At 45.8% G+C, this 14,255-nt stretch overlaps 1 protein-coding gene across 1 annotated transcript in view; it reads left to right on the top strand.

The window, feature by feature from the left end:
- The window catches only part of babam2 (BRISC and BRCA1 A complex member 2), a 154,230-nt gene that overhangs the window by 56,531 nt on the left and 83,444 nt on the right, over window positions 1-14,255 (top strand). Inside the window, exon 6 of the mRNA XM_083633875.1 lies at window positions 6,574-6,648. Within this exon, the coding sequence (XP_083490001.1) occupies window positions 6,574-6,648 (75 nt within the window). The remainder of the gene's footprint in view (window positions 1-6,573; window positions 6,649-14,255) is intronic.

Genomic DNA, 14,255 nt, shown 5'->3' with positions numbered 1-14,255 from the left:
AAACCTACACGCTAGCTTGTTGCTACATGCTGAAAATGGCAAGTTGGATTGTTGGAAACTATTTTCCAAGGGCACTGCTGCTAAGCGCCGCCCATCTCAATTCCAGAATGGTGACCAGCGCTGCCAGACTCCGCTCACGGAAGGGAGGGGAGGCTGGCCAGCGAGACTACTCTTCAATGAGCTTGGGTATAGACCAGAGCATGTGAGCGGAGTGGAGCGGTGATAATTACCGCTCCTCGCTCACGGTGCGGCCCTTTCCACCCGCTCCAGCGCTCACGCCCGCTCCACTCCAGACCGCTCCCCGCTCCATACAGATTTCACCCGCTCACACTCACCGCTCAAAAGAATAAAAAAGATAAAAAGGCCAGGGTGTTTTATTTGCGTTTAAATGCCTGGGCAATGGGCATTGCTCACTACAAATAACATGAGCTCAGCAGAGTCAGCTGCATGTTAGTTTCTCTTCCTTCTCGTCTCGCAGCAGCTGGCAAGAAAATAGTGGGCGTGCACATGGCCACGCACCGATGTATTCTGGTTCGAACATGTTGTGATCGAAACTGGAGCGGGACTGAGCGGGTGATCGGTGCAGCTCCAACTCTCGCTCCGGTACCACTCTGGTCCCCGCTCACTGCTCAAGCCAAAATCCCCCCGCTCGCTCCACGCTCCACTCTGCTCACATGTTCTGGTATAGACCCATAGGCGTTTGCTAAGTCCAGCCTCAGCACAACCAGGTCCCCCTTGTTCTCCCTGGCTTTCTTGGGGCTAAGCTTGCTCTTGCCTTCTTGACCACCCCCTGCACCTCCTTCCAGCCAGGCTCCTTCACATCGAAGACCAGAGTTGGTGCAGGTGGATCAATCAAGGACTTGCAGTGACCCAGATCTTGCTCCCTGGATTCATCACTGAAGGTGTCTCTGAGATGGCGGTCGATCTCCGCTTTAGAGCAGGTAAGTTGCCTGCTGTGCTTCTGCCCCAGCAGCTGTTTTGTGAACTTAAATGGGTTTGCTAGAAAGGCAGCCCGCTTCCTTGCCCTCTCCTTCCTCCTCCCCCTGTGCCACTCTGCTCTCCTCAAGGTTGTGAGCTTCCTGCAGCTGATGCTACGCAGCTCTGCGAGAGGTCCCCTCTCCTCTTGCCTCGCCTCCTTGAACTGCCGCCTCAAGCTCTTCAGTTCCTGCCTAAGCTGGTGGATCTTGCTTGCTATGTTGTTCATGGTGTAGGGGAGTTTCTTTGCTCTCTTCTCCTCCAGCCTGAACCTCTCACCTGCTAGGCTGATGATGATAGTGGTCATTGTCTGGAGGCGTCGATCAGCTTCACCCTTGGCTGTTGCTTCCAAGATGGAATCAGCGTCTTCGTCGAACTGCAGCCACTCCTCCTCCTCGTTAGCTTGGGGCCACTTCACCCGGCGATGTTCTGATGGTCTGTGTGGGTCTGGTGCCTTCATCACCTGGAGGCTCTGGGCACTGTGGGGTGACTCTGGGCCCAGAGCCGTATAATAGAAGAGTTCCGACATCTCCATTCACTCCAATGGACCAGTTTTTTTTCCCAGGAAGTAAGGCCCTGGAACTCTTGAGTAAAAAAAGCAGCACTGTCGAGTTGCAGCAAAATAGACAGTTTGTGTTGTACTTTGAAAGGGTTTTTCATCCCTTGAATCAAATTGTACATTATCAGCTTTATTTTAGCATGCAAAAGTAGCGCGAGACCCATTCCTGGCTGTTCATTGGCTAATGAGTCTTGCTGACGCCACTCTCTCTCTAGAGGACACTATCTGGGCCTGGCTCCTCCTGCGTCTCACCAGGAGTAGGATCCTCAGACCATGCCGGCTCTTGCATACCTTGCCGCATACACATTCCATAGTCGTTGTCGTATTTCCATTGCCATGTGTCGGTTTCCTTAGGTCTGTCTGGGTGGGATTCTCATTCTCCCCCCTCTCGGGAATCCATGGGAGTATTTTTCCATAGGTTGATCTATAAAGATTTTCACTAAGGTTTTCATATCGTCGCTCCATAGGTGTGTGTGAAATCCACCGATCCATGGCAGATTAAGTTGGTGCTGAATGTGGCAAGGTCGTGTGGTTTTAGGGCCAGCAACCAGTCACTGTGGTGAAGATGATCTCATATTCTTGTGAGGAAAGATTACTTCAGCAAATATTATTATATGTCCAGATATTCCCACAGAGAAATGGTATTTCTATTCACTGAATAATATCTTAACATTTTACCTATTCACCTTATGTAGCCACGCCCATTTGAACCAGTTGTGTGGTTGTGTCACGACTTCCAGCTAAGAAAAAGAAAAAGGCCGCTGCTCCAATATCATCTAACTCTGAATTAACTAATAATTTAGCCAATTGTATGTAACATATGAAATAAAAGCAAACGCAATGTCTAAGAATGCAACGCCATGTGACTGGCTCGTTAATTCTCGCAACGTCTGCGGGTCTTATAGACGTAAGTGGCTCGCGCTGCGCTCAGAGGAGAGAAAACCATCTGAAGCTTTCTTTGTTGGAATCCAGGTATGTTTTACAAGAAAGTGCTCGTCACTGTTGACGATAACGTTATCTGACCTGGCTAACAGTGGATACTCCGCTTGCTTGCTGTGTACCGAGCTCAAAGTAGTAGGCTACGTTCTTTGTTTTACTTCGTTTCGAACTCGAGCTCTCACTCTAGTGCCATAATCGCTGCGTACGCAGCCCACTGGAAGACTGTTATTTTTGCTCCAAAAATTACCTTTATTTATAAAACCGACCACACACCAGTAGGTGGCGTGGTGCCCCCTGGGGCTGAGGCGGCCACCCACCTCACCCACGTGACTACGTCACGCCCGCTCAGCCCAGGGATAGCCACTCATCGTTCTTCCAGCCGCGCTGAGGACGTGTTATTCAGAAGCTCCGTGTTAGCTCAAGTTTGCGCTCTTAAAAGCTAGGCTAATTCCGTCTTATTGCCCACCTCGAGAGGATTGTGTGGACGAGATTCTTCAGGCTTCGGGGACCGGATCCTGTTCTCTTCACCAGCGGCGTCGGAAACAAGTTAATCTAAAGCTGAGTGTCTTGCTTTTGCAGTTAACAGCTGTATAGCTACCGCTGTGTAGCGTGCTCCGTCTCCCCCCGGCTGGGGTGACGATAGAGATAGGCTTGAGAGCTAACTAGAAAGTCCGCTCTCAAAGTGTGAAAGCTAGCTTGCATACGTGCGAATAGCGTATCACTGTTTTAGCACAGAACAATAGGCTAACATAGCAGGCTGCATCCCCGGACGGGGTAACGCACCCAGTTGCTGAGTAGATAGCTAGCTTGCACCCGTGCAGTTAGTATCTTGGGTGCTAGCACATTAGGTGCAGGCTACCTCCGTGTAGAGCACACACGTTCACTCCGGCTGGAGTAACGTTAAGAGAGAGTAGTAGCTAAAGAGCCGTGCTCTCTAGCTTAGCTAGATAGCCAGCTCGCACCTGTGCGGCTAGCATCTGACGTTGCGTAGCACTTCGGCTACCTTTACCGTTGCAGGCTTACTGCTAATTAGCTTACACTAGGGATGTCAACGGTTAACCGTTAATCGATTAACCGTCGCTAACGTCGTTGTTCGGTTATTGCTGTCGGTCTATCAGTTCATATTAAAAAAAAAAAAATTTTTTTTTTTTTAACACGTTCACTGCCAATGACGTATTAATACGTCAAAAAAAATCCAACGGTTGACTGCCAATGACGTATTAATACGTCAAAAAAATGATGTATTTATTTTTGACCGTGGGATGTGCATCTAACCCTTTTACATCTCTTATAAATATTGGAGCCACCGAACGTGTACAACCCATTCCACCGACCCACTAAGTGGCGACAGTGCTCTCCTGACTAGAGGAAGGCAAGCAAAAAGCAGTGTGAGGAAGCCATTCTCATGAAAATGGATTGGCGAAAACGCTTTCGTTTTCGCGCTGATTGCTGGCGGTGCGGGATTGCAAATTTGCATAATAGATTACGGGTGGAACACACTTTGAAACACGCAGCATAAATATGACCAGAATCGCAAAAGCTTCATCAAAGCTCTCAACCGAAACTCCAAGAAACGAGCGAGCCCATCCAGACTTGCCCAGCGGCCGCCAGCAGACAGGCACAGTAGCAGCAAAGCAGTGAGCCTGGTGACGCGAGGTTACAGCAGCAACAGAAACGAGCTTGTGACACGCCCGCTGCAGCCAAGAAGAACACACACGGAGGGAGGAGTTTGCAGGAGAGGGGTGTTTCCTGCTGTTATGGAGGAAATGACTGTTCAAAACTATTGTTTAGATGTCTGACGTCTTACTGATGCCAAAAATGAATGGTTAAAGTGACTCTTCTATCGAATTTCACAAAAAGCCGTTTATCTCAGAATAAATTTTCAGACGCTGAAACCATGCTGTATTCAACTGCTAATGCTTACATAACTACTAACTCTACAAACTAACTCTTTTAGACAGAGAAAGCACACATTCTATTAGTTCTTTTGAGATATTGTGTGTTCACAAAATCCTAACAGAAACGAATCCTCGGCTCTTGAAAGATGAGCCAGAATCCTCAAAAAAAAACCTTGGCAGAAGCTAACTACAGTATTGAAAAACGGCTGGCAGTGAATGTGTTAATAATCAATAATAATAATAATAATAATAATATTAAAAAATTATGAATTAACCGATAGGTTAATCGATTATTAGCATCGGTTAATCGAAAGTGAAATTAACCGAAAATTGACATCCCTAGCTTACACGGTACAACCCCCACTAATTCCTGGTACAGCCTGCGGGTGCTTGCTGCGAGTTAGCTTGGCGTAACTCGTGCGATGAACCAGGCGGCGGCCAAGAGAAAGGGGGGGACAGCCAGGTGCTGTGATAGCTGTGATGCTACGCTGGCCGGTTTTGATCGGCACGATGACTGTGTGTTCTGCCTGGGGCATGAGCACGCAGCTCAGGCGCTGCTGAAGGCTAGCTTCTGCAGCATCTGTGACAGCTTCAACCTGGGCGAGTTACGAGCAAGAGCTGCGCTCTTTGTCGAAGAGGACTTGCCGCCCAGCGGCGCGCCCCCCAGGGAGGTGCATCCGCGGGGTCCGACCGCCCGGTCGGAGGTGAGGCACCCGCTGCTCAGGGTCTTCCGGACCAGTCCGAGCAGCAGGGTCTGAGTTGGGGTGACGAGCCCATGCATCCCATGTTGGAGCAGGGCGAACTCTTCCCCTATGACCCCCTGGTCGATCCCCCCCAGGAGGACACCCCCCAAGGGGAGATGTCCGGCGGAGAGGATTGGGACGGTGCTACCACCGTCACCACTGCGGTAGAGGCCCGCTCAGTTACGTTGCGACCTAACCCGGCTTATCAACCTAAGAATATTAACGCCAGCTTTAGGTCTATGGTCATAGACTTGTCAGCATTCTGTCCCCTGCCGTTCAGTTCGGGCGAGGAGAGGCGCTTGCACATGCTGTGCCCCGTAAGGGCGCTCTCGGCCTATGTGGCCAGGACGCGTTCGTTACGCACTACAAACCAGTTGTTGGTCTGTTTTGGGCAGAAGGCCCAGGGTGGGCCCCTTTCCAAGGATCGCTTATCACACTGGATAGTGGAGGCGATTGCTTTGGCATACTCTGCCATGGGTAAGGTACCCCCGGAGGGTATCAAGGCACATTCTACGCGAGGCGTTGCGACATAATTCCGCGTTGTTGCGTGGTGTTTCGGTGGAGGACATGTGCGCTGTGGCCTCATGGTCCTCTCATCACAGGTTTGTTAGGTACTACAGCCTCGACATGTCCGGTTCGCGTTTCGTGCATGTGGTACTGTCAGTGGCAAGAAGGTAGTATCGTTGCCGCTCCAAATGTCATACGGTCGGGCATGAACGTTTGCCATGTGGCCATGGTTCACCGATGCCTCTCGGGTCGCTCTGAGGGGTGCTCCCTGAATTTGGCACTAGAGTGAGAGCTCGAGTTCGAAACGAAGTAAAACGTTAGGGTTGTACTACAACCCGGGTTTTACGAGTGAGAAGGAGAGCTCTCACTACCCAGCCTTGCTGCGTAGATGCGTCGTTGGTTGCGTCGATTCTCAGTGGGCTGGAAGAATGAGTGGCTATCCCTGGGCTGAGCGGGCGTGACGTAGTCACGTGGGTGAGGTGGGTGGCCGCCTCAGCCCCAGGGGGCACCACGCCACCTACTGGTGGGTGGTCGGTTTTATAAATAAAAGTCATTTTTGGAGCAAAAATAACAGTCTTCCAGTGGGCTGCATACGCAGCGATTATGGCACTAGAGTGAGAGCTCTCCTTCTCACTCGTAAAACCCGGGTTGTAGTACAACCCTAACGTTTTACCCCCTGCACTGTCTGCTACAAAAACAATTTTCTTCTTCTGACGTTCTTTTGTATTTCGTGCCGTGACCGCCGGAAGTGTTAACACAACCCGGAAGAATTTGGCCCACCCTCGTGTATGAACATAAGGTGAATAGAAGCCGTCATTGCTTATCACTGCCATTTAATCATCCAGTGCCACTGGCCTCTTGTCTCTGCCTCATGACATGTATGTTGTACACGGTGTGAAGACTTTGCCAGCACAGTTTATAATGTTCTTTCTCCCCACCTCTCATCTTCCAGACAGGAGAATTTTCGGCTCGTTTCCTTCTCAAACTCCCCGTGGACTTTAGCAACATCCCTGTCTATCTGCTCAAGGTAACCAACCCTTTGCACACCTGAACTCATGTTCAGTCTACACACCTACACACACACACACACACACACACACACACACACACACACACACACACACACACACACACACACACACACACACACACACACACACACACACACACTTTGTTGCAGACCCTTATCAGTGTAAACTATACATGAAGATTTCTTGAGACGTGCAATGTGTGTTCAGTTGTTTGTTTAGATGTGTATGTGTTCAGAATAAGAATCAGAATGTAGACATACAAGGAATTTGACTCCGGCATAGATAGATAGATAGATAGATATTTATTTAAAGCCCCATTCAGTAAGTTTTCCAAGTTTTGCTATTGGAGAAACTGCGCCCTCTGGGTGCAATAGTATCGATAACGATATCGCCGTTCAAAGTCAACAAAACACAGCGGCAGAAAGCTCTATGTACATGTTGTGACATCGGGTACTCACCACGTGATGAAATAATAATCCATAGTTCCATGAAACATCATTTTCATAGCAAATCCGAATCGAGTTACTTCCTTGTTTTCATGAAGACAGCGCTTCCGCTGTACAGCGCATGCGCGCCTCCTTTTCTTTTTTCTTTTTTCTTGCCACGGGACGTGGCAGACAACCTGCTTAGTCCCAGGGCTGGCCAATGGAGGGCGGTGTGGGATAAATAAAGTCGAGAGTCTCCCTATTACAAGTCAATCTACCATGTCCTATGACTAAAAAACTCTTATATTACAGTAAAAAATGTCAAAAATCTTACTGATTGGGGCTTTAAGTGTCATGCACACAGGGTGCCCAGCCCGCATGGGCTTATAAGACACTAAAAACAACAGTCTTGCATGGGGTGTAAACAAATCAACAAAAGCATAATGCATATATATACATACATACATACATACTTACATACACTGTATACTTATGCATGTACATATACACATTACAGAACTCAAATCAAATATACAACATATTTTTTTATCTTTTCCCTTGCTTTAGAAATAAAATTGACTGTATGGAATACTCCTTTTCTAAAACATAATTCAAGTTTTTTGTAATCATCCAAATAAAAGAAATCATTGTATAACAAGCTCATTTTCTCGAAAAGTCTAAATTCATCATACAGAGGACAGAAGAACATAAAATGAATCTCATTTTCAATCTGTTCTAAATCACAGAGCAGGCATGTCCACGCGTGGACTGTTCATAGAACTGATTCCCTTGCATTTATTGATGATGTGACTACTGACAACAGCAGCAGGATAAATTTTGACGTGTTTCTGGCAATATTATCTGCTCATATTCAACCAAATGCATCAGAACTCATTGGACGATTGGATGATTATGTTAGTTTGTCCAGTTAAGTTCTATTACCAATGAGAATGCGCCGTTCCTGAACTTAAAAAATGAGCCGCGTCTCTCTGCGTTCACCCATTGCAAAGACATTGAAGGAATTTCATGCTGGTCACAGGTTATACTTTCCCGGCAAATTTGGTGGATGTGATGTTATGCGCTTTCACGAGCCTGCCTCTTGTCCTCATGTCTCCGGCGGAAATACCAACGAAGAAGACGGCTAACAGGAAGTGGCTAACGTTACGTTTGTCGCTAGCTGCCAGCAAAAGCAAACAACAACACAGACACGGACAAAAAGTCCACACACAAATAAATAAATATTTATAAATATTTATAAATATAATTTATAATAATATTTATCTAGCCTGTCTGGCCAGACAGCAGCAATGTGACCGACATCGGGGGGAAACTAGAGTCGGGACTGTGTTTTCGGTTCATGGAGGGACCTTATTGCTTGTAGCTGCTGTAATGTGGTTTTGACCAGATAACGTTAGCTGCTTGCTAATGGATTTACCACCTGGTCAGAAACTCTGCTAACATTACTTGTGTGAAGTAATGCAACAGTCGCAAATATGCCTAACGTTACTACCATTATGCTTATGGTCATGGAACATTATTGTTTGACTGCAGTTAGCTGCGGTGGTGAGACTGCCTATTATAACGTTAGCTTGATGCTATACGCGGCTAACTAATAGATTTAGCTATATTTATAGAAATTACCACCCAGCCCCACTAATAACTTTACTGTCTTGTGTTGATAATGAATGTAACGTCGTAAATATGCCTAACGTTACTGTTATGCTTATGGAATATTGTTTGACTGTTCAGTTTGGTCAACTATTAGACGGTACCGGGGGAGAAGGCTCTGACTGCAGTTAGCTGCAGTGAGACTGCACATTATTATAACGTTAGCTTGATGCTATACGCGGCTAACTAATAGATTTAGCTATATTTATAGAAATTACCACAAGCCCCACTAATAACTTCAACTTCAACTTTATTGATATCCCGAAGGAAATTTGGTTTGCAGCAGGCATATGGACATATAGTACAAAAACGTCAACATCAGCAGACATCAGGTGACACAGAGACACACACTCCAGGAGTGATCGAGTTCAAGTAAAAAAATTAGGGCATTGCCTCCATAAAGCAGCAACAGTATACAGTGCATAGTAAATAGTGCATAGTAAATTTTACATCAGTCAACGTGATAAGAATACTTTAGACTGCAGAATAAATATGTAAAAGAAATGGTACAAATAATAGAGATAAAAACATAAGAGTGCATAGACCCAGGGGGAAATAGGGATTCCATAATCCTAGCCTAGCAGATTGAGCCTGTCGATAGCAACAGGGATGAAGGAGGCTCTGGCGCGCTGCGTCCTTGTTTTTGGCATTCTAAAATGGCGGCCAACGTCCTGTGTTCATAATGAATGTAACAGTCTTAAATATGCCTAATGTTACTGTCTGTTATGCTTACGGTACATTGTTTGACTGTTCAGTTTGGTCAACTATTAGACGGTACCGGGGAAGAAGGCTCTGACTGCAGTTAGCTGCATTGGGACTGCACATTAGTATAATGTTAGCTTGATGCTAATCGCGGCTAACTAATATTGATTTACATTTATAGAAATTACCACCGAGCTCCACTAATAACATTACCGTCTTGTGTGGATAATGAATGTAACAGTCGTAAATATGCCTAACGTTACTGTTATGCTTTTGAAACATTGTTTGATTGTTCTGTTTGGTCAAATCCAGGCATTACACGGTACCGTACAATACAGTGGAAGCAGGGTAGTTCCTGGCTCACGGTAACGGGAATATCCTATCCATTTTCCCGCCGCCAATGCAAGCCAAAAAACGACCAAACATGCAACAATAAAGTCCGATAATTCATCCAGAATCCTTCCTGGGCATCTCGAGGCTGATCTGACCGATAAATTGTCGGGGTTGCCGTTTTCAAGTGACTTTTTTGAGTTAACGTTACAAAGCAACCAACAGTCTGCTGTTGCCAGGCAGCTGCTTGTGCGCGTGCGAGTATGGTGCCCACGCGTCAGCTCGTTCACCTGCTGCCTGCAGTTACTCTAGTGGCCACCGGTGTCAGTAATAGTTAGAATTTACGGATAGGACCTTTAACATGTAATGTAATTCCTACACTGTTCACCTGATTTAGATGTAAATACACTCAAAATTGAAGATGGAATTCTGCAATGAAAGCACATTGGGGGCTCCTCTACAGTTTTGAGCTTGTTCAGCTCCAGGTTGTTTTGACCGCACCAGAGGGCCAACCGTTCAACCTCCCGTCTGTATGCAGACTCGTTGTCGTCGCGGATGTTGCCGATGATGATGTATTCATGTCTTTTATTTATGCACATTGATTGATATCAGTAGGGTTTGATTAATTTAGCTGTAAGCCTACGTGTGTGTGTGTGTGTGTGTGTGTGTGTGTGTGTGTGTGTGTGTGTGTGTGTGTGTGTGTGTGTGTGTGTGTGTACGTGTGTGTGTGCAGACTCCGGTCTTGGGGACTGCGAGTTGACTAATCAGCAACCCGTCATTCTCGATCTGCTCTGAGCTGCGTGGTGTCTGCAGGCTGCTTACAGGCTGCTTGCCAAGCTCTCTTTCTCTTTCTCTCTCTCCGTTCTCTTTTCTCTCTGTCGTTCCCTGCCTGTGTGCTGGAGGCCGTGCTCTCTGCTCTTTTCCAGCCTGGCCTGTGTTTGTGAAGGGAAATGATGGTAAACATAAGGAAAACAGCAGCCGTCATCAGCCTCACAGCCCATCAGTCCACACGTCTCTTAGAACTGGAACACTGAGACCAGTCTCACTCTGCACACTTTGAGCCCATTCACCCAAAGTCTTATTTCAGAGATGCATTGTCAGTTTCTTTTTTTCTTTTTCTTTTTTCATTTCACCCTCAGGCTGAAAAACTTCTAGACACACCCCTGAGGGGAGCTCATCTGTGTTTTATTTTTTATTTTTTTTAACAAGTGTGTTGCTGTCACTCGCTGTACTCCCAGAGCGTTCATTGCGAAGGCTTTCAAAAGCAAGGCAGACACGCCGACACCTTTTGCCGGTGGGAGGTGGTAGCTAGCTGCGCAGCCTTTGACACAGTGTTGTCAAAAAAAGAGCTCCCTCTAATTTTTTCAAAGATGTTATTAGAGAAGAGGGTCTGGGATACGGATGTGCATCATATCATGTCCTTTGCTTCACACACAGACTCCAGCGCGCATAACTTGATGCTGTATTTGTCAGCTCGGGTATACAGTACACAGTATCTAGGAGCACTGGAAGAATGAGGAAGAGAGTATCTCCACACTGGGAAAGTAATGAACATCAGCCTACACCTTGTCCACCTACGCATTTCAGAGGAATGGGATTATGCAGCATACAGGCTGGACTCTCTGAACACAAATGTACTGTACTGTACGCTAAAACCAATGACCTGAATTTTCAGGGCAACACTCACCATGCAATTGCTTTAGTCAGTGTCTTGAGTCGGATGATGTTGTGCATTGCACGTTTCCTCACGACAAACAATTCTGTGGATGTACTGTTGTACGGATGTAGTTGCATTTAATTCACACTGGCCTACATGTCACAATCATGACAGCTCCATTTTTAAGTCTGAATGTCACAATCAAATGGAGTGCCTCAAATCACCAGGCTGCCTCCTGGCTCCTCCCTGACCTGACAGATACAAAGTAGCATTTGGTGACCACAAGCTTGTTAAATTGATGCTCATTCATGGACACGGTTGCTCCGGTTTCATGGATGACCTTGTGTATATTCACGCTGTGCACACATACATGGCCTCACCAGTTTTCCTCTGCTTGTGGGTCAATGTTGCAACCATGCAAGAATGAACTCTCAGTCGAGTAACTTTGATCACATTGGTCACCGCTGAGGTTCAAGTAGTGTCTTCAAAAGCCGGTGATGTCTACATTACATTACATTACATTACATTACATTACATTACATTACATTACGTCATTTGGCAGACGCTTTTATCCAAAGCGACTTACAATAACACATTTTTGTCAGCAATAGAGCAATCAACTATGCAACACAGTCTATGACGGCGATCCTCAAAGTCCGGACTCCAGTCCGCATCCGGACCGAGACACTGTCCTATCCGGACCGAGCCATATACTGTAACCTACAAATCATTGATAACTTACATTTTCACGGAGCGTTTCTATTTTAACCGGCACATGCTTTTATAGTATTTACGGTACTACTGGTTTATCTGCCAGGAAGCTCACAGACCAATGCATGCGCTGTAAATCATTACACGTGATGCTACTCGGCCAATCAAATAAGCAAATCGCTTCTCTCTGTTGCTTCGAGTGGTGCTGCGAGAGTGTGACACACGGACGGAGGGGAGGCAACGCGAGGCGAGAGATAGTAATTTCACATGGTGTGCTCAAAAGAAACCACTCTTACATGTCCATTCATTGTTCTTATGGGCAGATCAAAACCAGTATGTCTCGTGTGAAGTGAGGTGCGATCCTGACCGCTCTATGGAAGCGCCACACATGAACAAACACACATACACACACCAGGGCGATCGACAGACAGACAGACAGACAGACAGACAGACAGACAGACAGACAGACAGACAGACAGATAGATAGATAGATAGATAGATAGGGAGCTCACTTCTCTCAAGAGAAAAGGTTGTTTGTTGGCTGAGAGTGTTAAATATGAAATGGAGTGAAGAAAAGGGGAAACTTATTTCTCTTAAATTAAAGCATTTTAACACGTTCACTGCCAATGACGTATTAATACGTCAAAAATAATCCAACGGTTGACTGCCAATGACGTATTAATACGTCAAAAAAATGATTTATTTTTTTTGACCGTGGGATGTGCATCTAACCCTTTTACATCTCTTATATAATTATTGGAGCCACCGAACGTTTACAACCCATTCCACCGAGCCACTAAGTGGCGACAGTGCTCTCCTGACTAGAGGAAGGCAAGCAAAAAGCAGCCATTCTCATGAAAATGGATGGGGGAAAACGCTTTCGTTTTCGCGCTGATTGCTGGCGATGCGGGATTGCAAATTTGCATAATAGATTACAGGTGGAACACACTTTGAAACACGCAGCATAAATATGACCAGAATCGCAAAAGCTTCTCTCAACCAAAACTCCAAGAAGCTAGCAAGTCCATCCAGACTTCCTCAAACAGCGGCCGCGCAGACAGGCAGCAGCAGCAGCAAAGCAGTGAGACTGGTGACAAGCTTGTGACGGCCGCTGCAGCCAAGAAGAACGCCCACGGAGGGAGGAGTTGGAAGCAGAGGGGGGTTTCCTGCTGTTATGGAGGAAATTACTGTTCAAAACTATTGTTTAGATGTCTGACGTCTTACTGATGCCAAAAATGAATGGTTAAAGTGACTGTTCTATCGAATTTCACAAAAAGCCGTTTATCTCTGAATAATTTTTCTGACGCTGAAACCATGCTGTATTCAACTGCTAATGCTTACATAACTACTAACTCTACAAACTAACTCTTTTAGACAGAGAAAGCACACATTCTATTAGTTATTTTGAGATATTGTGTGTTCACAAAATCTTAGCAGAAAAGAATCCTCGGGTCTTGAAAGATGAGCCAGAATCCTCAAAAAACCCCTCTGGCAGAAGCTAACTACAGTAAAAAAAAAAACGTCTGGCAGTGAATGTGTTAAGATGCACATTTTTCCAAAGCACTCTGTTGTATGTTATTTTTAAATGCATTATTTTACTTGAAATGAGAAAAGATAATTTATTTATTATAGTAGGCTAGTTATGTATAATTAATCCAGTTAAATATGAAAACTGTAAATAAGCATTGTTGATGTTTATTTTGATTTAACAGTCAGTTGTTGACTACATACAGACATTGTACCATTAGGCTACTTCAATCATAGAGTTCAATGGCACTGAATTATAGCACAAGCTACGTTACAATGTTCCGGATCTTTGCTTGAGGAAATTTTCTCTAACTGGAGCTCTTTGAATTTTAATTAAGTGCCCCTGGTCTATGACAACTACAACTTCTGAAGGAATAGTGGTAAAAGTTTAGCTTTTTTTCTTTTTTTAAGAGAGAGAGAAAGAAGTTAGTTCAAGAGGGGCCCAGATGGTGCCTGAAAAGGTGTGTCTTTAGTCTTTTCCGAAAGATCGGCAGTCATTCGGCCGTCATGACCAAAGGTGGAAGCTCGTTCCACCATTGAGGTGCCAGGGACGAGAAGAGTCGCGAACGGGATGAGCGACTTT

The sequence above is a fragment of the Poromitra crassiceps genome (genome assembly GCF_964638095.1).
Source record: "Poromitra crassiceps genome assembly, chromosome: 3".
NCBI classification, from domain to species: domain Eukaryota; kingdom Metazoa; phylum Chordata; class Actinopteri; order Beryciformes; family Melamphaidae; genus Poromitra; species Poromitra crassiceps.
Note: the sequence above shows the minus strand (reverse complement) of the source record. Positions and strands in the feature narration are given on the sequence as shown.